Here is a 25,566-nt window from a genome sequence, read left to right on the forward strand (position 1 = left end):
AAATACACTTCCATTTCTCGTACAAAAAAATAATAATAGATTAATAATAACTCTGTCTTTAAATGCTGAGAGGGTCGGACACAACTTCTCTCGGCTCTCACTCGCTCACACACAAAACACGGGAGAGAAAAATCAAATCGATTAAAAAGAAAACAAACAAAATAAAACTCCCATCCGCGTTTACCTCCTCTGTTTCAAGCTCGCTTCTTCTTCTTCTTCTTCTTCTTCTACTTCTCTCTCCATCTGTGGAGGAGACAGAGCGCCGGAGAGCTTGGTCGTCTTCAAATTCTGAAACGTTAAATTCCAAAAGTTCTCTCATGAAACTCTATTCAGATCATGGAAGATTGTTGCTTGTCGTTTCTTGATATCATCTTCTCCGTAAAATCACGAATGATCATTTCTAATTCCAGATCTCTGTTCGTGTTCTTTCCTCGTGCCCCTTCCATTTGTCCTCAAAATCCTAACTCCAGGCTCAGCAGATCCATGTTCTTCTAGTAGTAGGCTCGGCGACGACCCCTTTTCTGCAACAAGCTCTCATCTTCAGATTTGAAACAAGGAAAAGGAGTAAGGAAACCCTAGAATTCGATAGGTTCTCCGATGAAGGGCTTGAGCCGTTTCTTCACGATCGGGCTCGTGACGGCGTGGTACTCGTCGAACATCGGGGTTTTGTTGCTTAACAAGTACCTCCTCAGCAACTATGGCTTCAAGTATCCGATCTTCCTCACTATGTGCCACATGACAGCATGTTCATTGCTGAGCTATGTTGCGATTTCTTGGATGAAGATGGTCCCCCTGCAGACCATCCGATCCCGGGTCCAGTTCATGAAGATCGCTGCCCTTAGTCTTGTTTTCTGCGGTTCCGTTGTCAGCGGCAATGTATCACTTAGATACCTTCCGGTGTCATTCAACCAGGCAATTGGTGCCACTACACCATTCTTTACGGCCGTGTTCGCCTACATCATGACGGTCAAGAGGGAGGCTTGGATTACTTACGTCACGCTTATTCCTGTCGTCACAGGGGTCATCATCGCCAGCGGGGTGAGGGCTTCTTGTCTTTTTTTTCTTCTTTTTTTTTTGTTAGATCAGTTTTAATTAATTTTGTTCACCTTTATAGAAAGCTTGGTAGTTTGAAACAGAAAAAATGGGCTTTTGTTTTGGTAGGTTTTAGTTGCTACACTTACATTTTTAGATTTTTAAATTATTTGTTTTTGCTTGATGGAGAAAATTGGTGCTTGAATCCATCCTACAATAACAGGAGAAGAAAAGAGAGAAATGCAAAAAAGATATGATGTCAACATATGAAAGTCAAATGCAAATTATCTTTGGAACAAGGATCTCCTGTTTCTGATAATGTTAAGATCTATTAAGATTTCTATAATTGAATGGGACATGGGTAGGCCGTGTGAACTGGGGTATACCCCTTAATTCAGTTGAGGAACCTCTAACCATTATTTTGATTATGTTCCTTTTATTAGCGGCATATTCTTTCCACCGTATATCAGACAGCCATTGGTCGTAAATACTGTTTCTATGCTATTTTCTTTCCTTAAGCGAGTATATTATTTCTATTCTTGTAAGTTGTAGCTACTGAACAATCTAATATTCAGCTTCTTAAAACCAAAAGAAATGTTTAATTATGTCTTTCTTATGACATGATTGTAGGGTGAACCTAGCTTCCACCTATTTGGGTTCATAATGTGTGTTGGTGCCACAGCTGCGAGAGCACTCAAAACAGTTCTTCAAGGGATTTTGCTCTCTTCCGAAGGGTAATGAATTATATATACATTTCTAATTAAATTCAAGGGCTTGAAACTTTTAGTTACATGTGAGTTATTCTGAAATTGGAGAACTTTACTGAAGTGTTATTATCATTGTATAGGGAAAAACTGAATTCTATGAACCTTCTTCTTTACATGGCTCCAATAGCTGTTCTGTTCCTTCTTCCTGCAACTCTTCTGATGGAGGAAAATGTGGTTGGAATCACACTGGCACTTGCAAGGGATGATATCAGGATTATCTGGTATCTTCTCTTCAATTCTACACTGGCATATTTTGTAAATTTGACCAATTTCTTGGTCACTAAACACACCAGTGCTTTGACCCTTCAGGTATGCCCCATCTTTCTAAATAGAGTATTTAATGTGCTTATCACTCAGGGTTGGATACAGACAAATTATATCCATTATCTAGCTAATGCAATCGCAGCATTCTATGGTTATTTTTGTTTTGCATTTTTCCTGTGCATATGAAAGATCAGTTTGTGTATTCTAGGTGATCATCCCTGGAGGCTTGTGTTGCGATCTTGTATGTTTTTCTTAGTTGTCTTCTTCAACTTTAACTTGATCAAAATTGTTTTTTTTTTTAAACATTTAGCTATAGCTGGTTTGCTCATACCCACACATCCATGCTACTGACAAATGACAATAGAGCAACCATTACTTTTAAGATGAACACCAGAAGTATTGCCCCCATATCCAATTTGAATAATCATATGCATTAGAAAATGGTTTGAGGATCTCAATTTGTTCTTACTAAACCCCTTGTATAATACACTGTTTTTTATAATTAATCAAAATGAATTGCACTGATAACCATGAGAACAAAAGCCCTGACTGTTCAAATTAACAGCAGGGACAATACAAATCCAACCTTGAGCTGTCCAAAACAATAACACATACAAGGAAAACTTTTGCATGATACATTGTTTAGGAATCAAAAGCGTGCCTATAGGTTTAATAAAGTGTTCATGGTGAGGTTTTGAAATGCTGGTTTTGCAAAAGTGCTGCAAGGGAAATTTTACCGAAGAGGAAGCTTTAGGATAGGCAGTGAGATGCCTTTCTGCATTGGAATGCTGTGGTACTTCAAGAATGAGAGCTATGTAGATTTTTCAATAAATGCTGTGGTACAACAGACAGGTCTCAGTGTTTGCCATTTTTGCTCCATTTTTGTTTGGCTGGGTTGTCTTAAGTGTCTAGATGACTTGTTGATCAAGGCAGCTAAACTGTCACTCTGACCCCTTGACACTTTTAGCCCCCCTTTCAGACAAATAGGGTTTTTTAGTTGTATCTCCTGTACCTCAGACCTTTTGTGGCACCTCGATGCAGTAAAGCCACTTGGTCTGGCTACGCCTCAGTGTTGTGGTCATCTACATATCAGGACGTCCTCCGGTTACATCTCAGTCAAGAATCAAAATTAATAACTAGATATAGGTCTGGCTTTGCCTAAGGTGTTCACTGATCTCGGCACCTAACTGTTACTCCCAAGGCCCTTGCCAGATTGCTTATCTCTCTCAAAAGTATGCCTATGATGCCATGTGCCTTGACAATTACTCTTCAACCACAACTTGAAATCACCTTCTACTGCTTTGTTCCTCAGTTGTAGACTTGTAGTCTTGAACACAACCTTAAGCCTTGTTCCATTTAATCAGAACATTTTATATCATACTGACATGTCATTGGAAATAATCCCAAGGATATGAAAATTTAAGAGAATGACACAATATGCATTGGTAATATGTTGCATTTCACTTTTGTACTTTGAATTAAGATACTATTCTTTTTTTCTTGGTAATTAAGATACTATTCTTCAAGTACATTCTTTAGCTGTTACCATTTCCAATAAAAGAAAAAGTACATTCTTTAGCTAAATAAAACAAAATCTACTACAGTGCTTTAACATTGCAACTGCCTGTTTACATCTTTTTTCCTTTTTTTTTTGCCCCTGAAAAGTTGTCATTTAGAAATGCATGCCTAGAATAAATGTCTTGATCAGCAGTTATGTTAATGATGTGATCAATGAGAGGTTCACAAATCTCCACAATTGTACAAATCATTTGTGGCAAAGATATTGCTACAGATAACAAATTGCCACCAAGTAAGCATAATAAGAGATGGTAAAAAAGGGCAGGCCAGTGCATGAGGCTCCTGCCAATACAGGGGGGGTCTGGGGAGAGACAGATGTACACAGCCTTACGCCTGCACATAATAAGAGATGGTACCATTCAGAAAAATGACTTCAATTCTGAAATGGAGGGCTGGCTGGCATGGCAGCTTGTTATTGGTCTGGTGCAGAAAATTTTCTGCATCAACGGTGCCGAGGATGTGAGTTCAAGATAAGATTCTTATTCTATGTTTTACATCTTTTCCCAAGAGCTTTTGTAGTCAGCTTTTGTTTTAGAAATCTTGTTTGTATCTAGATCAGATATGTAATCAGCTTTTATTTTTTCTCTCCCCTGCTTCAATTTCTTTTTGAGTAGGGTTTGCAAATCTTTTGCTTCTTTTAATACATTACCCATTTCTCAAAAAAAAATCTTTTCCCAAGAGCTATCCAAACAAAAGGTCATTCATACTAGTAGTTAAATAGTTTCCCAAACTTCAGAAACCGTCAGGCTTTCATAAAACATACTACTCTAGGATGCCAACTTATTTACCATGGTACTAGTCACTCCTCTAAAAACAGAATTCAGCTTCCACATGTAAAATACTAAGTGCTACACTGCAGAGAGGGGGGGACAAAATGCTTACACTAGGATGCCCGCATAGGATTCGTCAATGGAGGGCGAACCTAAAAGGAGAAACTTATATCTTCATGTGTAATTTACTATATAAAACCCCGAATGGCTGAATCAAGAGCGTGAAAACTGTATCATCATGTAGCTCTGTGTCACCTACTCTAAGAAATGGTAACGACTCCATGATTTCATTATTTTTTTTCCTTTTCCTTTTTCGGTAATAGGCAAAGGTCATATTTTATGTTCTGCATCAGTATCCGTGCTACACTCCAACATTTATATATGGCCGCCACCTAGCCCCGCCCCAGTCAGAAGGAAAATATTTATGTTCTGCTGCTCTACATTTTTTTAGAAATTGTGCTGGATTTGGTGTTTACCATGAGAGTAAGGAGTTGTTTATCCTCTGCAGGTGCTAGGGAATGCGAAAGGGGCCGTAGCTGTGGTTGTCTCAATTTTGATATTCAAAAACCCTGTCTCAGTGACTGGAATGCTTGGTTACACGCTCACAGTCATTGGCGTAGTCCTCTACAGTGAAGCCAAGAAAAGGAGCAAATGACACATTTGTCCAGAAAAAAACTGTGCAAGCACATCTCATTTGTGGGGGCAACAACATGCTTAGCCAAGATTTAAATACAGTGCTTGCAGCCATATATTGTGCCCTCCATATTCTTTTCCGGAAGCCAAGGAAAAGGTTTCTACCCTGTATCAACAGCGTTCACCAGTTTAGCCGAAAATAGGGGACTCTCAATAAAAGGACTGATTGGTCTTTCCATCTTCCAAAGTTCCCATCTTGGGGTAATTGAGGAATGCTATTCTTTGGATCGGAATTGAATTGCAACCTAATCGGTCTGTCATCTCTGATTAATTAATGAAAGATTCTCTGATAATTTTTACCATTATTTTTTTCCCTTTTCTCAGGTATTGAACATTCGGTTATAGTGATGTCTTACAGGTGCTGTAAAATGTTTATTAATCTATACATACGAGGGAATACTTTTTTTCTGTTTCAGGGTTGTGTTGTGTTGAAGTCTACTTTTCATTTAAGTATATATTATTTCAGACTTTTCAAATATGGTGCCAAACGGTGATTCTCTTCTATTTTTTATTTGTTCAGCTCACGGAAGGCGGGTTTTAACGTTTATTTATCTATAATATGGAAATACCCTAACTCATAATCTCATGGTAAATAGTGTTTTGGTGGATGCCGAGTACGATATGCACTGATACATTGTTGTCATATTTACCTTTGGCTGCCAAAATCACCATTGGGAGGAGACCAATGGTTGAACACTTGAACAGTATATGGGTTTTGTATGCCAAGTATTATGGTTGTGTTTCGTTGTGCGATTACATACGCAAATCCCCATGGCCTATGCCAACGACTATTCAATCTTTCACTTAGCATTTATGGCGTTCGGGCGTTAAGCTTAATTCTCCGGATCCAGCCGAGACCTAGCATGCGATCGAGAAAACTTTGACGGCATGCTGTCGATAGGCTCTCTCCATATGACATGCGTCCATTGTCCATATAGACCTGCCCTAAGCACTGTTTCTGTTGCAATGAATTCAAATGGACTAACGTGTCATGAAGGGGTCTTGTTGAAAACATTAGGCATTCAAACACTCTGAGAACTATCTGGATCGTCTGCATTTTGAGTTCTTCCAGTTATAAATCTCGGTTCAGGGTAAATTGGCATTGTGGTTGTGTTTGGCAATATTATATTTATGCATTGATAAATGACAGACTGCATGTTTATATTGATAATAAGATGTAAAAGTACATCAATAAAAAAGAAGTAAATTTACATTCAAGTGAGCTTTTGATAAAAAAAAAAAAAAAGAAAAAAAAGCATATGTTTTATTGGAATTCATATTTGCATCCATTACAATTAAAAGTCTATTTGGTAAGAAGGTAAATTTGTCGGTGCAAAACTAACTTAATTTTACAATTTATATGAACTGCTTTACACTACATATTTGCATTCACACTTGTTTGCATCATTTCCAAACACAGCCTTATAAAAAGTTTGTCAAATTCTAATTTGGACAACCAATTCCATTACACATTTTTAGGCATGCAAATCAAATATGTATGGAACAAGGTATAAAAGTAAGATATACAAGGTTTTTAACTGTATATTTGTATTTGTACTCTTAAACTTTGTATTTGTAACATATTTGTCTTTGCACTCTTTCCAAATTGAGTCTTTTTTTTCTTTAAGGAAATTGTCAAAAACTCACCATGAATTTTCAGCATTTCTCTTAAACTCACCACAACTTTTCAAAATGTCTAAAACTCACCATGTGACTAACTTGACATTAAAGAGACTAACGGCTGTTAATATATTACCATTTTAACCTTCATAGAAAAATATAAAATATATCATGTATTTTAATATCTAGACATGAAAAAAAGGAAAAAGTTCAAAAATATTTTCAAATATAAAATACATAAAAACACAGAAATTACAAAAAATATATATAAAAAAATATAGAAATTGCACGCAAAATAAAAAATTATTTTCAAATTTTAGAAACTATAGAAATTGAAAAACAAAATCAGAAAATAAAAATTGTAGAAAAAAGCATAAAAAATCATAGAAAAACACAGAAGTTGCAAAAAAATAACAAAAAAATACAGGAAATTTTATAGATGGTAGAAAATAGAAAAAATGTAAAAAAAATAATTATAAAAATATTAGAAATCATAACAAAATAGTAAAAATGTAAAAAAATGAAAAATGAAAAAAAAAACCCTTTTTCCTCTGACTCACCATTTAAGGGTGATTTGGTCATAAAAATTGTTATTTATGCTGACATGAACACCTCTGTTAAGAAACATTAACGATGCACTAATGAAAGGTGAGTTTTGGAAAATAAAAACTTACTGACATGGTGAGTTTTAGATGTTTTGAAAAGTTGTGGTTAGTTTAAGAGAAATGCTGAAAACTCATGATGAGTTTTAGACAATTTTCCTTTTCTTTACATCAAAATGGTAGAATAAATTGAAACCAACAACTGTTTCTACCACTACGTCCTGAGTCATTAAATTCTATACAGATCTATAATCATCCTAACAATAGATTTTTTTTTTAAAAAGAAAAAAGAAAAGAGCCAAAATCAATCATCATTAATGTCTTGATTTACAACCCTCCTAAGGGAGGCAATGTCCTCTATAACGAGGTTTGAGATACAATTTGGGGTTTCCCCAAACCAAACAAAATAACCCATTGCACTGAGTTTGGCAAGTACATGATCTAGGATGCAAGAGGACCTAAAACTAAGGCGGTGTTTGGTATGGCTTCCATTTGTTTGATAAACGGTACCATGTCATTTCCAAATTAGCATTTGTCACATCATGCTATTTTATACGTATATTTATTGATGAATTCTTATCTTGATTTATATGCAAAACAATCATTGGGGGAAGCTTCATTTTAACACTTCCCCCCGATGCAAGTGTTTATTTATTGTTCCGCTGATGTGGTGCTTAATGGCGCATAGTGGCATTTAGTTGTCAACAAATCCCATCAAAACATTTATCAACCACTTTTTCTTAGTTTTGATGACAAATCAAGCACAAATGTTTATTTAATAAATGGAAGCTATACAAAACACATACTAAAAGGAGCAAGGGAAATTGTTCCAAATGATGAAATGAGTGCTTTAAGCATAAACTTTGCATTGGATCTTGGATGGAGGTGTTATCAAGAATTTCTATAGAGAAGTTAGAGGGGTATTCTTTTTTTTTTTTTGGATTTTAAGAGGGGGTAAAGTTGGTCAATAGGAAGAAGATACCCATCTCCCAAGTGGGTAAATAACTTTTCCATATGGAGGAAATTTTGTCAACAATTGGATGATATAAAATTGTTCCTCTTAATAATAGATTTTTATGGCTAAAACAGTCATTATTTACCTAGGAAATAAAAGAACATGGATAACAAGTTAAATGCATTCACCTAGGTAAGGAACTTCCCAAAAAGCAAGCAGAGCCTAGATGTTATAGAGTTATTTTGATGGTAGAACACAAAGGAGATGGAGAGATAGTTGGGATCGTCACCATTAGTTCTACCTTCAACCAATTGTGAACAAGGATCATATAGTCACCATTTCCTCTGGGATAAAAAAAAAAGAATCTAAAACCCTAGCAAGCTTGGATTTTAGAGGTGAAGTGCAAAATATTGAACACTAGATTGTCTCACCATTAATTAGCAATAGGTCATTCAATGCATTCTCACAATCAATGAGCAAGAGTTGCAAACTTGCCATTATAAGGAACTCTTGATTTCTTTTGTTATGAAATAGAACTTCAATGAATATGCATTTTGAAATTTTTAGGGAAAATTCTAAATTAGTACCCTATACTTTGGCCTTAGTGCCATTTTGGTCTCCCAAACTTTAAAATGCCACAATTCAATACCCAAACTTTCAAAACATGCCAATCTAGTACCTAACGTAGCCCACTAACCAAGTGTTAAATGGCATTTAAAAAGACGAATGCCCTTTGAGTGTCATCTAATTATTTATCAACCATCCAAGGGTTAATAAAAATGAATAGAAGAAGCAAGGATTTGGCAATGTTCATTTTTTTATCTATGTTTAGATGATTAATAAAGAGAATTAGATGACACTTGAGGGGTATTTTGTCTTTTCAAATGTCATTTAATGGTTGATTAACAACAACTTGACACGTTTTGAAAATTTGGACAATGAATTGTCACGTTTTAAAGTCCAATGTACTAAGCCTAAAGTGCAGAGAATTTTCTCAGCATTTTAAGGCAAATTACATCAAAATTTGAACCAATCACAGTAAAGACTTTAGCAATGTTAATAATGTCATTTTTGATAGTCATATCAATGAGGCATTGTTTTATCACTAGTTACATTCACATTTTAATAATGTTACAACAATTTTCATAAAACGTATAATAGAGAATACAGCAAATGTGATGTTACAAAAATATAAAGAGTGGAGCATGGGCTTCACCATGGACAAGAGAATACAGCAAATTGCATCTACCAACATATCAGTAACATATCCCCACGAATTTAACATGAGGCAGATGTGATGTTACCATTTTACCAACCGGTTAAAAGCAGTGCTCTCCCGGGTGTTGGCACGCTTTTTGCTTTCAGGAGATCCGGGCCCAGCTGGGAGAATCAATTGGTAAGCAAGCTCTTGAATTGATCTAACCCTTTTTGTATAATAAAGAACTCAACGTAGGAAATGCCTTGAACTTTCATTTCAAATGACAAGAGAAGTGTTTATTGAAAAAACGGTAACATAAGCAGATAAGCTTCTTTTTTGGGCAATTGGTAACAAAAGCTTCAAATAAATGAATTCACTCCATGTATTATTCTAATCTATTGGTAACAGATTATCAACGATTGATTGTTAAAATCAATATTTGGAAATCCACAAACATTTAACCCACCTAACTTACAAGATTGGTAAACAACTACATGCACTAGTAAAAATTGTTAAAATCCTAGCAACTGTTAGAAGATTGTTGACAGAGGACAACCTTCAATTAAAATGAAAGAACATACTCAATGGAGGATCAAGAAAAGATTAAAAGAACAGATTATGTGGGATTATGAATCGGATCCATCAATCTCAAGGTTTGCTCTCTTCCTCCTCGTCTTCAATTTTGGGAGCCAAATAGAACCTTATGTAGCCCATCTCAGCAATCTTATATTCGACCACAATGGGAAGATCAGAAGACAAGCTGATGGTGACCGTGCTTGATAATGGAGTTGCCTTGGTAAAGGAGTTCATGTACCTCAGTGCAAACGTTAAAGATACTGGCTCCTGCATCTCTATAACGGTAGCTTCCTCTGGCTGTAACAATTCACCCCAGAAAAAAAAAGAAAAAAAAAAAAAACAGCATGCATAAATCATCCATTAGTTAATTGTGATATACTGTTTGATTTTATATTCAAACTAGATAAACTAAAGCACCAGTCTTTTGGACTCAATCAGCAAAAAAAATCCCATACTTCAAGAACAACTGAACTGAATCTAAAAAACCAGACTTTGGAATCTTATTAACTAAGATTCACTGTCATCAATGGAAAATTCTTGAACCCTGCTTTTGCAGACAGAACTCTTTAGGTTGAAAAAAGAGATTCGAGAACGTACCTTATCTACAGTTGTATTCTGGCGACAAACTACATTTGCAGTTCCAATATCACCTCTTGTGGAGAATTTCACGCCTTCCTTCGTCACGGAGATTACAACTGCCACCACCCCACAACCCCATAATTGAGTTTTGAACATAAAGGCTAAAAGGGAAATTCAAATTTATACAATCCAAATGATTATACTGGTGAAAGAAAACCCAATATTACCAGTATCCCCAATGCTACTGAGATCCTTGCAAATCCTTGCGAACTCGGATGACGGCATACGAACGATGGCCTGATATTCCGCTTCGGGGATTCCCAGATGCTCGCTGTCGATGTCCATCAGCTTCATCTCGAAATCGGCAATCTTATCTTGATCTTTTTAGTCGAGTGTTATAACGGAAAGCGAGAAATCCATATCAATTAGTAGAATTGTATACTTGAAAAGACTACACATAAAATCTCTGCACATTTGTTGCCCCTCAGATGCTTGAAGGCTGTTAAGAGGGATGAAAGATATTGAAAAAAAGGGCAAAATCACCCTTGAAATAATATAAATAATTTATTTATTTTTCCCCATCAGGATCTTACCATGCTAGGCTACTAAAAAGCAAATTAGAAGACAGAAAAAAAAGGTGAAACTTACTAGGGCTTTCAAACATGAAAGTGACGGTGTCGCTACCGTCGTCGGCCTTGATGGTGATGATATCGTCGTTACTGGCGCACTTTAGCATCTTGGACATGTTGTTGAGGTTCATCCCCATGGAGAGATTCCGATCGCAGCGGTAGTGTTCGAAGCCCTCCGATCTGAGGAGGAGTGCCACCAGAGCGACATGGCTGGAATCCATGGCCTGGAGGGAGAATCCGGTGGCCGAGCAGTCGAAGTTGGCATCGTTTACGAGGTCTTTGATCGCTTCTAGGACCTTCTTCAGCAGACTCCCCTGCACCAATCTGAGCTCCAACATCTTCTAATCCTCCTGTACTTAAGTCTGCTGCGGAAAGAAGGGAATTTTAGGGGTCGAGAGAAAAGGGAAAATGAAGGGAGGGAGGGGTAAGAGGATGAGAGAAAGAGAGGTAAAGGAAAAAATGCGGGCGATTTGTATTTTATGTTATGACGACTTAGCCAGTCCGTCGATAGTCGATACAATCATACAAGAGTGCTCAATACTTAAACCGACAATTGGCGGGAAATAATGGCTTTTCCCGCCACATTTGATAACTGAGGTTCGATCATGGAGTAGGGTCAGGTCGAGTTGAGATCAATCCCAAGTAAACCTCCAGCCTTAACCCTAACTCTAACCCAACCCGACTTTCATCCTGACCTACCCAATTCTAACTAAATATCTCCAATCCTAACCCAATCCAACTTAATCAGAAAGTCAACTTTGGATTGGACTACGCTCAGATTGGGCCCAATCCAACCTTCACATCCCTTAAAATCTTTAGAATTTCTTAATCTAAGATCTTAACTTAATCCTATGTTTTATTAGTATTTGTTTGTTGATATTTTTATCTGTTTTCTATGTATAAAAATCAGAAAAAAATAATAATAATAATAATAAAGTGTTTGAAATAACTACAGTAGTTTATTATGAGTTATGACTTATAATAGATCTTTTATAGGCAACAAGCTATGGGTGGCAAGCAACGGAGGAAATAAAGAATAAAATATTCAAAAAACATAAATTATGTTATTAAGGTTTTAATATTTTCAATTAGGATTAAGTGAGATGATTATCTTAAAAGAAATAAAATATAGTATGCAATGGGGGCTATACAACTATCATGTGTTTATGTATGATATATATAACATATATTTATATATGATATGTATTATAGGGTCAGGTACGGATTGAGTTGGGCTGCTCGATGGATCAACCCTAACCCAACCCGAAGTAAAGTCATATTCATAAATTTCAATCCTAATCTAAACATCAACCCAACTCGACTTTTATTGGGTTAGGTTTGGGCCAACCTGGCCTAAGTTGCAGCCTTATCAAGGAGTGTATAAGGGGGAAAATGGGGAGGCCGAGTGATCCACATTCCAGTACCTGGTAAGTGATAGATCACCTATGGACTGCGAGGCATACCCTTGATCAAAATCCAATCTTCCTAAATATTCATATAGCTGTCTGATTGAATTGCTTTTCCAGTGTTGATGGAATATGTGATTTTTGCTATTAGAATTTACGAAAATTTTGAATTTTACCCTTATTATTTATATATTGTCTTAAAATGCTCCTATTTTTTTTTTTTTAAATTAGCATGATCTTTAAATACTAATGAAAAAAATGAAATGTCAAATTTATCATTCACTATTCCTCAAATTTTCAAAATAGAACCCACTTGATGAAAAACTTTCCCTGTGGCAACTGGTGGCTTTTCAGGCAATAAAATGAAGAGAAGAGGTGGACTCCCACTTGATCTTTTAACAAAAAATTATTATCATTTAAAAAAAAAATCCGTGATTTCCAATTTTCCCCTAATTCAAATACAAAAGAAAAAGAAAAAAAAAATGATTGTAGACTTGTAGTGGATTGGTGGGGGTGGTTATTTTGATCTCCTCAATTGATCGATCCAACGATCTTCAAATTCGCGATTCTCTCTTCTTCCTCCTCTTCAATTTCACGGTCCTCGTTGTTCAGATGAGCATGGACAGTAACACCTATTTGCTCATCAAATGATTTTTGTAGGTTACTGTCATTCCCACTCCGTAAAACCCATATTTAGGAGTTCTCTTAGTTGAGCAATATTGTTTCCCCTCCCTTGGAAAATGGGTTACTTGGAATAATCAAAACAACCCATTGTCCATTTAATGTCTTCCATCAACACTTAATTAGGGGTGTTCTAAGGTTCGGTTAACATGGACAGTTTTTGTAAACTGAATCAGTACCATCAATATTTTTTCATTTTCTCAAACCGAAACTGAACTGATACCACCGGTTAATCAGTCCATCAGTTTTGGTTTTTGATTGGTTTGATTTTTTAGTTTTTTATATTTATAATATATATTATATTATAATTATTATACAAATATATAATATATTTATAAATAAATTATTATAAATATAATATATGTATATAGTTATATATAATATATAGAAAATATGTGATATATATTAAAAATATATATAAAATATACATATAAATATATACCGGTCGATTCGGTTAACCGAAAACCAAATCAATCTTTTAATTTTTCAAAAATACCAAACCTATACTAAATTAATCGGTTTAATTAATCACATTTTCCAATTAAATTTTTCGGTTTTTCATAGACACCCCTACACCTAATGCACTTTATTTTTTTGGTATTGATTACTCGGCTTTACCCCCATTGGGGTCGTAATTCAATTCTCTGCATAGTACAACATTTTTATTTGCAATATTAATAACTCTTTTCAGAGGTGGTGATAACCGATAGCGTGGCTTCTCCTCTTGGACCGCTAGTTTACCGGCCAACCGAACCACCATTAAGTTGGCTATGTGTTATGCATTTAATGTCTTTCATCTTCACCAACTCATCCTGTATGGTAAACGTATTGGATGAATCGATGAAGATGAAGGTTGCATGGATACCGAAATTGCGAGACCACCATAATAAAACCACCCACGTAGGGATGCGGACGCCTCCATTTTCTGAAAATTTTGCAGTGCTGAAAACTCGCTCTAGTTTCTCTTCTCTTCTATATTTGTTTTCCATTTTCTTTCTCCTTAGTTAATTGTTTACATGTTCTCAGTATTTTAATTGTTTCTCTTGTGATGAAGAAATGGTATCCAACGGTCGCCGGAGAAGAACTAACCCCGTGACAAAATGGCGTTTCTACCAAATAGAGGAGGCGTATTCCAATAAAACAGGAATATTCCGACCCTTCCATGCAACAGCTCTTATGATAAGATACTAAAAAGGGTATTTTAGGAATTAAAAACAGTCACATGACATCACTAGGAATGGCGACAGGGCAGGTTTGGGTGGAGATTATATTCCCCATCCCCGATTCCCATCAGAAAAAGAAATTCCCCTCTATCCCCGACCCCAATGGGGATGAGTTCCCTGTTGGAGACCCAAATTCCCGACTTTAGGGCTGTTCATAAGAAGGTCCAACCCAACACGAGTTGGCCAGGTTTTTATAAGCACCGGTCGGTTTCAGATTGTACAAATTCATAAACCCATGGTTCGGGTCGGTTTTGGTTTTCTTATGTAAAAACCGAAACCAACCCGACCCAAACCAATTTAGTTCCTACTTAACTAAGTTACCTCTATCCTAATTCCTAATTACAACCTAACCTAGTCTTCTAGTTCCTATTTAACTAAGTTGTCTATATCCTAGTTTCTATAGTTTTTTACACCAAATAGGCAACCAATTAGGCAATTACAATTAGAATTAGGTGTCATTTTTAACTTAGATTAGAACTTAGAAAGTTTTTTGAATAATACAAATTTCATAATTCATTTTATAAAACAGTTTGACTTTCTATTTTCTTGATAACTTTTGTCTTTTATTCTAATTCTAACTTGGTCCGCCCCCCTTAGCCCCTCAATTCAAGCACAATCTCTATTATCTAATACAATTTGACTATCAACTCAAGAATCAAAATTTTAAAATTTCAAGTTTTCAAGTCTCAATTTCAAGACATCATTTGAACTTGGCTCTCCTAACTCCCATCTTCTCAAAGTTTTCATTCTCTCAACTCAAGCTCAAGTCTCATTCTCAATGTCTCAACTTCTGTCATTCAAAGGTTAGTATCTTTTTATTTAATTTTTTTTTAATTTAATGCATGTTACAAGTTGATATATTTTATTTGTGTTTTGTTTAAGTTTAAGCTTTGAAAAAAAATACAGTTAATGATGATATATTTGGACAAAAAACTTCAGTTTTGTATGAAAAACCTAATCTATTTAAATATATATTTCGGTTTTAATTTAAATATATTTTATATTTAAAACTGTTAAATAAAGATATTTCAGTTTTAATATTTTATATTTAAAACTGTTAAATAAAGATATTTCAGTTTTACATAAAAACTGAAATATCTGAAAAAATCTATATCTAAAAAATACATATTCTGAAATATGTGAGATATATATTTCCAGAAAACCTCTGAAAGCCCAGAATAACCATTTTACAGCTAAAAAGATGGCTTATTGGTTGTAGCTTAAGGGGCTTTTCCCAAAGTAACTCACTGAAAAGCAGCTCAACCCGGGCTTCAGCGCTCCCAAATGAGTTAGGCTCTGTGATTTGTTCCAGCCTGTCTTGAATCCAATCAGACTGAGAAGAGAGAAATGAAATTGCAAGTATAGATAGATCTATGTGATGGAGATGCCTGCAGATAGTGATGGTTTCGTCCCTTGTAATGTTCCTTCTGATTAAAAAGAAATTAATAAAAAAAATGAAACATCTATTACGAGTACCAGGAAGGCAAGCACTCCGTTTCTCATTCAGTCCAACGGTCCAACTTGTTACAAATGCAAGCAGACAATATGCACCTAGCCGGCTAACAAACAAATATGATACGGCCTCAAGTATACACAACTTGCACTTCTGGACCACCGGATTGGAATAACTGACTGGGTTCTCTAAATCCTAATTTGCTTTATCAATTATATTCTTTAGCTCTACACACAAGTCCACTTTTTTATTTTGTTTATTTGTCCTTAATCTCCGTTGATTGCATTGACATCTGGTTTCGGAAAAACTTAACTCAGTAAGACGAGTCACATCAAATATTTGCCAATTGTTTATTTCTTCTTTTTTCTATTGAGTTTTCGCTGTCATTACTTGACTCGAGCAATGACGACTGTCGTTTTTCCCGCAAAAAAAAAAAAAAAACGAGTGTCTGAAATGGAAACGTATGCTGATGCGCGAGTCACACCGAGTCAGTAAATGCACTGAGCAGGAAGAGAGAAGACAAAGCTCTTCAAATTTTATTTTTCCCGAGATTCCCAAACGCTGTTTTTCTTTTTCTTTTTCTCTCCATCTTTTCGGTCTTTTGCAATCTAATATACCTTCTGTATAAGACCACGATCCCCTTCTAATCTTCTGTCTCCGCTTCACTGGAATAGTTTTCCGGCTTGCTCCTCTTCGTTCCAAGCGTATTTTGTTTTCGACGATGGTGGCCGATCACAAGCCCAAGACTGAGATTTCGTTGGCCGGGACCTTCGCGAGCAGCGCTTTTGCTGCTTGTTTTGCCGAGGTATATATGATCTCCGTTCCCCGGCTTTGCTTCACTTTACAAGTTGATTCAAAATATGTTCTGGCGCTATACGTTTGTTTGCCACGAATTTCCGATTACTTCTATTTCAATAATAAAAGAAAAGAACTCAGGAGATTTCTTTTGTCGATATAAAGTTCTAATTTGTACTATTTTGTTTGTTTGTGATCCTTTTTTGAGCCTTTCCTTGGGTCAAATTTTTTTTGCATGCAAGCTCAGTTCTCCAATTAAATGCTGATTTTTCAAAATTTTCTGTTCACTGAGGACAAAAATTGCTACTTGCGAACTTCTACTTGAATGTAGTCCTTGTAAACGATGAAATGGAGAAAAGCTCTCGTACCATAAGTGGGAAAACGCAACTACTTATTTACGACTAAGCCCTATGCTATAGACTTCCCTAAATAAATTGTTTTACATTGGAATACTGTTTTGACATTCTGTTTTCACGAGATTGAGAAGGCGGCTTCCTCCTTATATCTGCTATAGCCATGAATTTCGCATGGTGTATGGGGTCTCGTTTCAATAGGTCCAACCGAATAGATGCTTCCGAAGTTGATGAAAACGGCTTGTTTATTTCCCATCTGCCAACTTCTCTGTGTTCATGGTTGTTTTTGCTGATGTTGATGCATTATTAGGCCAGAGTGAAGCTCAGTACCACGACTTTGTTTAAACAAATGGATAGAGCTCCTGATTTAATACTAGCTCAATAAGCCCAACGGCGAAATCTGGCATTATTTCAGGTGTCTATTGAATGTTGTGATTTCTACACGAGGAACAACACATACACACACACACACACACTTACTTCAGACTTATTTATTGTGAATTCCTGAATGAAATAAAAATTTCAAGACATTAATGTCTTCTTTATATCTATGGCTCTATGCATATGCCATATGTATTACATGCAGCTTTGTACCATTCCTTTGGACACTGCTAAAGTTAGGCTGCAGCTTCAAAAGAAAGCTGCTAGTGGAGATGGAGTGGCTTTACCTAAATACAGGGGCATGTTGGGTACTGTTGCTACCATTGCTAGGGAAGAAGGTGCGACGGCACTCTGGAAAGGCATTGTACCAGGATTACATCGTCAGTGCCTGTTTGGAGGTTTAAGAATTGGATTGTATGAACCAGTAAGTTTTGAATTTGTTTCCTCGCACAGACTTATGATATGCCTGTTTTTGCATGTTTGCATGTATTTGTAAATATATCTTGTTTACATCACGTGTTTTTTATGGTCTTGTGTAATTGCATGTTGGACAGGTCAAGACCTTCTATGTTGGTAATGATTTTGTTGGAGATGTACCTTTGTCCAAGAAAATTCTTGCTGCGCTTACAACTGGTGAGCACATTTCTCAACTTCTACTCCTCTCCCCCAATTTCCTTCCCTCTCTCCCTACCAAGGGTATGCATAAATTATCCCCTTTTTGTTCATTCTTGATGTCCTTAGATTTGTTTCCTAACCTGCATTAATTTCTGGTATTGCCCTAAAGTAATCTATCTTTCATAATTTCACTTGTATTTTTTGCATGCTGAGTGGGTAGTTGTAAATCATGCAGGTGCTCTAGCTATTACGGTGGCTAATCCAACTGATCTTGTTAAAGTTAGACTTCAAGCTGAAGGGAAGTTGCCACCCGGTGTGCCAAGGCGTTATTCTGGGGCATTAAATGCTTATTCCACAATAGTCAAACAAGTTGCGTTTCTAAAAGAGAAATTTCATTGTGTTGGTTCATTTGGTGTACTTGTTCAGTTTTACCAAATTTTTTCCGTTGTTTAGGAAGGAGTAGGGGCTCTTTGGACTGGGATTGGGCCCAATGTAGCACGGAATGCTATTATAAATGCTGCTGAACTAGCAAGCTATGATCAAGTGAAACAGGTAGGCTCATAATATGAATATCATTGGGCTTTTATTTTGTTATGGCATTTAAGTTTATTTCTAATTCATTTTTATCCCAATGCAGACAATTCTGAAAATTCCAGGATTCACAGATAATGTTTTTACTCACCTCCTATCTGGTTTGGGGGCTGGATTTTTTGCAGTGTGTATTGGCTCTCCAGTTGATGTGGTAAGCCTTCTATATCAATTTTCTATTACTTCAAAACTGATTACTTAGTATATGTAGTGTTATGGTTTTCTATGGTTAGTTTGTTGGATTTGTTTATGGTGTGTGCAGTTGAAAAAACTTTGTAGCTTTAGTCAGATCGTATAATTATTTTCTCTTCCAAATGAGAGCCCCCTATTTTCTCAAATTCATCCTGGCTCCAATTTGGTTTAATTTAGAAACTCAGATTCAACAAGTTTTTTATGAATTTTAATTGCAATATTCTCTTAAAAAAGGATTTCATTCATCAATATGTAATGTAAATTTTGCTGCTCGTACTTATGTCAAATATACAAACTAGGGGACTTCATGCTTTTTGATTCTGGTTATCTCTTAATTTGTTGATCAATTAAAAAATCTCATGAAAATGCATGTCAAAAAGAGGTGTACTCAAAGGGAATGCTTATGTAGATACAATCAACTTATTTCACATGTTCAACTGTTCAAGTTGAAATTAATAATAAGGGCTGTTATTCAGTGATTATCCTGATATCCAGTATCTTGGGAAGGGTAGACTGGATAAGACCTATACATTGGCATTCTCAGACTTGAACCTGCATTCTCATACTTGCTAGCCTGAGACTTTACCATTGCACCAAACAAAGGCTGAACTTAATAATATAGATGTAATTTCTACTACATGTGGCCTTTGAGGGTTACATTTAGCATTTCCTCTGTGTAGCAAGGCAGTGACATCAGATCAGTCTCAACATTTGTTATTATTTTTATGAGTAAGGGCCATAGTTGTCAAAGCAATGCCTAGGCAGTAAGGCACTCATGGAGGGTTGCCTTGCTTAATTGCCAAGATATTTTTTAATGGTGCTCTTGGATACTTTTATATTCTTAACCTTTTGAGATTATAATAATAAAATAGACATTGTTAAACTAAATTATTCAGTTTAAGTCAAAATGCTAGTTTCTTTTTATTGTTTTTCTCATTTGTTAGGGTTCAGTGAACATATATACTGCCTTGAGTGCTTGAAGACTTCAAAAGTTGAATTGATAAGAATGGAGGAACTCAAAATTTTATCCTATCAACACATCACCATCATCATCATCTTTCACCCTTTCTTTTCTTTTCTTCTTTTCCTAGGACAAAAATAGAGTCTCAGCTCCTCTATTTTCTGATTTTTTTTTTATTTCTTCTATTTTTTCATGAATATGTTGGTTTTCTATGTTTTGAATGAAGTTTATACATTTTTTATGAAGATTATAGACAATTAATAGTGAAAAATGGTTGTTGCTTTCTATGGAACCTAGGGAGTTACCCTAGGATTCATGGTTTTTATTTTAAAAAATTCCATTGCCTAGGTGACTAGGCGACAAGGTTCCCTCCTATCACCTAGTCTTCCTTCAGTGCCTTGAAAACTATAGCAAGGGCATTGTGTTGTACAAATAAGGATACTTGTTAACTCAGTTTTTCTCTTGTAATGCTTCCTTCTGTCCCTACAATTCAATGAAAATGTGGTTTGCATTTTTCTACAAACTAAAGGCAAGTTACATAATGGAAAATGCTGAGTTGGAAAAACAAATTAAGAGAAGTAAAATAATATGATTGTTGCTGAATAACACCAAAAGGATGCAAATGTGCAATGATTTTGAGCACTTCCTCTTTACATTGAGTAGCCATTGGATCCCAAATTATATACATGCTCCAACTCTGGCTTAAAAATGGGTCATTACCCAATGTTGGTCCTAGCTATTTGGGGTCATAGAAGGGGTGGACTGGATACAGATCAACCACCCGGTTCATCTGGCTGACCTGTGAGAATAAAAAAGGGTAAGGAAAAGGAAATAACCTAATAAAGATATAAACTAATATGGATAAAAAAATATACATTCTTTAAATATTCAACCAAGTTGGCCAAGTCTCAAGGGCCTTTTTATGATGGATGAAGTGGCTTAACTGAATGACTAATTTGCTTTGTCTTTGACTTGTTCATTAAAAGACAAAGCAATAAGCCATTCAGTTCCAGCCATTTCAGCCATTATTAAATGGCCACTAAGTTTAAAAACGACTTCACTCCTTGCTGCAAAATGGTTTTCAATCTTAATTAATATCTACAATGGTGTCTTTCTTTTAGTAGTTGATACTCCTGAAATTTTATCTAAATCATATTGGACCTAGTTTTGGACATGGGCCAACTGCAGTATGCAAAATAAAACTTGGCTACCATGATTAGTAACTTGAAAATATCTATTTATGCCCATGACTAAAATGTATTTGTTCTATAATTATCAAGTTGTTTTGTACTAGTGCATGTCTAGGAGGTAAGATGCCTGCCTAGATGACAAAAAAATTAGAATGCATTATTGAATTTTTATTACTAGGGTTGTATCTTAATGTTGCCAACCCCATACGGTTGGATAAGGCTTTCTTGAGTTGAGTTGGATGCATCTTATTGATATATTGTTGATACATCATATCATTTGTTCTTTTTGGAATTTTGCTATTGGAATATAAAAGATTCAGGGGTTTTGAAGAAAGGGAAAGAAGACAAGGACAAACTAGGACTGTCCACATGTTTTTTCTTCTTTTTTTTGTTCTGCAATTACTCTCTCTCTCTTAGCATTCTTTAGTCATTTTTTATTTCTTGGCATGCAATTTCTCTATTAAATACTTGTTACATTGCAATGCAGTGTTTTGAACATTGAAATAAAAGATTTAATATCCTTCTGTATATGATGATTTATCATGTTTTTATATGCAACTCATTGATACTTGGTAAAGGAATTTGGCAATTTTCAATTTGTATGTTTTCTGGTTGGTATATAAAACTAGGAAGAAACTAACCTAAAATGTAGTTTTTCTTTGTCAAATTCTGTCACATGGGAGCAGGTGCCTAAGTGAGTAGGTGCTCCAGTGTCACCCAGAATGACCTATGTTCCTCGACAACTATGGACCTAATGTTTAGTCTCTCTGCAGTAAATGGTTTGGTTACTTGTTTGCTTTTCAACTGATTAAACAACATTATTGCTTCATCCATTTGATTAATAACACAGTAAGGTGAACATTTGTTTAACATCTAAAGAGGACAAGCGTGTTATATTTTATTGGTTGTGTTGCAGGTGAAATCAAGAATGATGGGAGATTCAACTTACAAAAGCACACTTGATTGTTTCATCAAGACTTTGAAAAATGATGTATGCTCATTTTCACTTTCAAATTCCCTTCTTCATTAGTTGGAATTAGTTACCATGTTGCAGTAATTGTACTTCTTGGATTCCTATCCATCTTTCATAGAGAAAGTTGAGTAGGTAACAATGGCTTTTATTTATAAATCAATAATCAACAAGAAAAAAGAAAAAGAAAGTGTGGTACATCAGTGGGAAAGTAGAGGAGGAAGAAGAGAAGAGAATAATAAAGTGGAGCAGAAAAAAATTGAGTCTACCGTCCCTATCATTGGTATTTATATGCTGTCTTATAAAAGATTTTACAATGACTAAAATGTCCCTGCAGCTCAAACATAAAATAAAAAGAAAATAAACAGTCCAAGAAAAGGATTAATAACAAATAACTAAATAAACTACTCGATCTACTGCATCTTTTTTTTTTCTTTTGGGTTGCAATCTATTGCATCTCTATACTCCCCCTCAAGTTGGGAATAAATGTTGGTCATTCCCAACTTGCACATATCTGTTTATAGCTTCTGCCTAGCAGTTGCTTTGGTTAAAACATCAGCTAACTGCATATGAGAGGCAATAATGGCAGGCACACTTAGAAGCAACACTCTCTGATAAAATGTAGATCCACCTCAATGTGTTTGATGGCTTTAGAACTGTTTTATAGAACTTTCCTTTTAATTTGAGTGCCATCATCTCTTAAAGTTTATTCATAAAAAAAATCATCTCTTAAAATTTGATAAATGAAGGTAAACTTGTGTGAATTTGATAAGTGCTATTCTGTTCAAAAGTGGTTCTGACATTGGTTAATAGGGCCATTTCCTTTCTTATGGATTAGTAGTTTTGACAATGATTAATCTGCTAATGTGTTTAGGGGCCTCTTGCTTTCTACAAAGGGTTCATTCCAAATTTTGGTCGGCTAGGATCTTGGAACGTGATCATGTTTCTCACTCTAGAGCAGGTATTATTGCCAAGACTTTTTTATGCATTTTCAGTGCTTGTTTTATCCTGTTGACAGATTAGTAAGTTCAGACCTTACTAATCTGTTGGACTGTTACGGAAGTTGCAATTGTATTTCATGTCTAATAGTTGGAAATGCCAAGTTGAAGAATGAACCCAAAGGAATAAGAATGAACCCATGAAAGACACAGTTTTGGAAGAAGCATCAACTCCATTTGCTTATTTTTGGTTGCGGAGAGTATCAAAGCTGAAAATACTAGTTTCGTTGTGAAATCTGATTATGCTCATGGACCCTGCTCTTTGAACTGATTATTGGTGATATTCATAAAGCCTGTCTGTTTGCCTTTCTTCTCTTTCTCACCACACCCTCCCTGATCTTGACAGGCTAAGAAGTTCTTCAGGAAGGAAGTATAGGACGAAAGTTTGAAGGATTAAAGTGGTTGGTGGGCAATTGTTTTGCTCAAGCTTGCTTTGGCAATAATTGGTTACTTAAAGAATAAAGAGCGAAATAAGGCTCTTTTTGCTAGTGTCTCTTTTTTCTTCAGTGATATAAGTGTCCTTCGATGGAACAGTCGAGGATTTCTTCAGAAACTCAATTTGTTTGAGGAATCATCTCCTCATTGTCATTACTTTGTTTTGAGAATTTCTGAACATTCTTCCTGCCAAGGTTTGACAATTATCAGGTTATAATTGAAATATGTACCATCGTGCTTTGCCTTGGAGCTTCAAGAAAGCCATTACCCGATATTGATCCGAGCTATCTGCGGTCTTAGGGGTGTACTGAAATAACCTCTGGCCGCTTTCAGGGGCCATTCCGATTCCAACTGTTTGGTTGGCCGAATTTGAATCTTAATCCTCTCCCTCGCTTGGGAGAGGAACCTCTCATTCCAACTGATTCTAATTCCCATTATGATTCCTGTCTGAACCAAATAGATAAATGGAATGTACAATTCCTTTCCAATTTCGATAGCAAACCAAATGGACCTTCAGGTACTGTTTATCAGGTTTGCTAGCCAGAAATTTTATCATTGCATCTAGTGACGTCAAGACTCAACAGGTTTGGTTTGGCCCAACCCACCGAACTAGTTTGAAATGGTTTATTTAACCCCAATGTCCCCCTCTCATGTTCTTAGCAAAGGCTACGTTTGGCAATGGGTCGGGTTTGGTGGCCAGTCACAAGACTCACAACTTGAACCCAGACCGTATCCCAACTGCGATTGACCCAAGCCACGGTCTACGTTTGGCAAATTCTCCAAAGCTATCTGCGAGCTATGAATTGCTTCATGTTGATATGCTTTTGATTCAATTGGGATGAACAAGTGAATCAAACCAAAGATCAACATCTTGCAAATAAAGATGCATTATATGTCCTTAGCATGATTGCATGAATGTGGATAGTGAACTGAATTACTTGACAAGCTCTTAAGAATAACGATGAGACTCCATATTTAGCGAACTGACAGCAAATTGGGGGGATGATGTTTTTTAAAACAAAGGCAACAGCAACATCAGCAAAATACATTGGTCTTTCTGATGCAGTTGCAGGGTTCAAAATTTTGCAAATTTAGGAATGTACCGGTGTGCATCGACCGATATGTCTTGATTGATTTTTGAATCAATCATATACTAAAATAAGAGAATTGAAGGTTAATAACCTTCCTAGAGCTATCATGATCCCATTTTTTGAAGCTTGAAACATTTTTTTTAAATCTTATATCGTTCCTTTTGAATCGTACCATATACACAATTTTTATGTATTTTGGACCTTGGGCATTCGTTTTTGAATTGAAAAATATAACACCGTTTTTCTAAATACGTCCTCAGTGAACCAAATTGGCACCACATTAACGGGGTGGGTATTCACCAACGTCAACATGTATGAATTTGTTTTTCAAAACAAAAAGTAATTGCCAAGTTAGCAAAAATATATTGCTTTTGCTTAAGGCTGCAACTTGGGCCAGGTTGGCCTTGGGTTGATGTTCAGGTTAAGGTTAGGGTTGAAATTTATGAATCCGGTTTTACTTTAGGTTGGGTTAAGATTGACCCATCGGGCAACCTGACTCAACCCAAACTTGACTCTATATCTATCATATATAAATATATGTTATATATATGATTATATTATACATTGATTTTTTTAGATGCATGATAGTTGTATAACTACCATCACATATTATCATTTATTTCATTTAAGATAACCGCTTCACTTAATCCTAATTGGAAATACTAAATTATATCGTACATTGATTTCTTTATCTCCTCTTTGTTATTTGCCACCCATAGCTAGCTGCCCATAAAAGAGCTATTATAAGTCATAACTCCTTATAAACTATAGGCTATAGTCATTTCAACCACTTTTTCTTTTTTCTGAATTTTTACTTAAATAACTAATATAAACATCAATAAAAAATACTAATAAAATATATGATTAATATATGTAATGAAAGTTGAGTTAAGACCTAAGATTAAGAAGTTCTACTAAGGGATGAGAAGAAGGTTGGATTGGGGCCAATCCGAGCCCAGCCCAACCTGAAC

The 25,566-nt window shown here is 35.7% G+C and overlaps 3 protein-coding genes across 3 annotated transcripts; 2 read left to right on the forward strand and 1 right to left on the reverse strand.

Moving 5' to 3' along the window:
• The first annotated feature begins 63 nt into the window (after positions 1–63).
• LOC148870735 (putative sugar phosphate/phosphate translocator At3g11320) lies at positions 64–5,519 on the forward strand. Its single transcript, XM_088971571.1, has 4 exons — positions 64–1,038; positions 1,663–1,766; positions 1,880–2,108; positions 4,920–5,519. Exons 1-4 carry the CDS (start codon positions 598–600, stop codon positions 5,064–5,066), a joined length of 921 nt encoding a protein of 306 aa, XP_088827697.1. The 5' UTR covers positions 64–597; the 3' UTR covers positions 5,067–5,519.
• A 4,318-nt stretch (positions 5,520–9,837) lies between these two features.
• LOC148870736 (DNA sliding clamp PCNA) lies at positions 9,838–11,868 on the reverse strand. Its single transcript, XM_088973579.1, has 4 exons — positions 11,283–11,868; positions 10,862–11,014; positions 10,653–10,750; positions 9,838–10,352 (listed from the first exon to the last, which is right to left on the reverse strand). The coding sequence occupies exons 1-4, from the start codon at positions 11,599–11,601 to the stop codon at positions 10,128–10,130; spliced, it is 795 nt and encodes a 264-aa protein (XP_088829705.1). The 5' UTR covers positions 11,602–11,868; the 3' UTR covers positions 9,838–10,127.
• A 4,442-nt stretch (positions 11,869–16,310) lies between these two features.
• Positions 16,311–23,764, forward strand: LOC148870737 (mitochondrial uncoupling protein 1-like). Its single transcript, XM_088971772.1, has 9 exons — positions 16,311–16,831; positions 17,761–17,979; positions 18,110–18,188; positions 18,406–18,539; positions 18,624–18,722; positions 18,808–18,912; positions 22,018–22,092; positions 22,946–23,032; positions 23,416–23,764. Exons 1-9 carry the CDS (start codon positions 16,748–16,750, stop codon positions 23,443–23,445), a joined length of 912 nt encoding a protein of 303 aa, XP_088827898.1. The 5' UTR covers positions 16,311–16,747; the 3' UTR covers positions 23,446–23,764.
• The last annotated feature ends 1,802 nt before the right edge of the window (positions 23,765–25,566 follow it).

This window comes from Nelumbo lutea, chromosome 2 (assembly GCF_056320005.1).
Source record: "Nelumbo lutea isolate HS-2025 chromosome 2, American lotus-T2T, whole genome shotgun sequence".
NCBI lineage: Eukaryota > Viridiplantae > Streptophyta > Magnoliopsida > Proteales > Nelumbonaceae > Nelumbo > Nelumbo lutea.

Bases quoted from the DNA above. Each gene is read 5' to 3' on its own strand.
- LOC148870735 (XM_088971571.1), top strand. From the start codon at position 598: ATGAAGGGCTTGAGCCGTTTCTTCACGATCGGGCTCGTGACGGCGTGG. The intron at 1,039-1,662 runs GTGAGGGCTTCT...ACATGATTGTAG, and splicing joins GGGTCATCATCGCCAGCGGG to GGTGAACCTAGCTTCCACCT. The intron at 2,109-4,919 runs GTATGCCCCATC...TATCCTCTGCAG, and splicing joins CCAGTGCTTTGACCCTTCAG to GTGCTAGGGAATGCGAAAGG.
- LOC148870736 (XM_088973579.1), bottom strand. From the start codon at position 11,601: ATGTTGGAGCTCAGATTGGTGCAGGGGAGTCTGCTGAAGAAGGTCCTA. The intron at 11,015-11,282 runs GTAAGTTTCACC...TCGACTAAAAAG, and splicing joins TTTCATGTTTGAAAGCCCTA to ATCAAGATAAGATTGCCGAT. The intron at 10,353-10,652 runs GTACGTTCTCGA...GAATTGTTACAG, and splicing joins AGAATACAACTGTAGATAAG to CCAGAGGAAGCTACCGTTAT.
- LOC148870737 (XM_088971772.1), top strand. From the start codon at position 16,748: ATGGTGGCCGATCACAAGCCCAAGACTGAGATTTCGTTGGCCGGGACC. The intron at 16,832-17,760 runs GTATATATGATC...TATTACATGCAG, and splicing joins TTGCTGCTTGTTTTGCCGAG to CTTTGTACCATTCCTTTGGA. The intron at 17,980-18,109 runs GTAAGTTTTGAA...CATGTTGGACAG, and splicing joins GAATTGGATTGTATGAACCA to GTCAAGACCTTCTATGTTGG.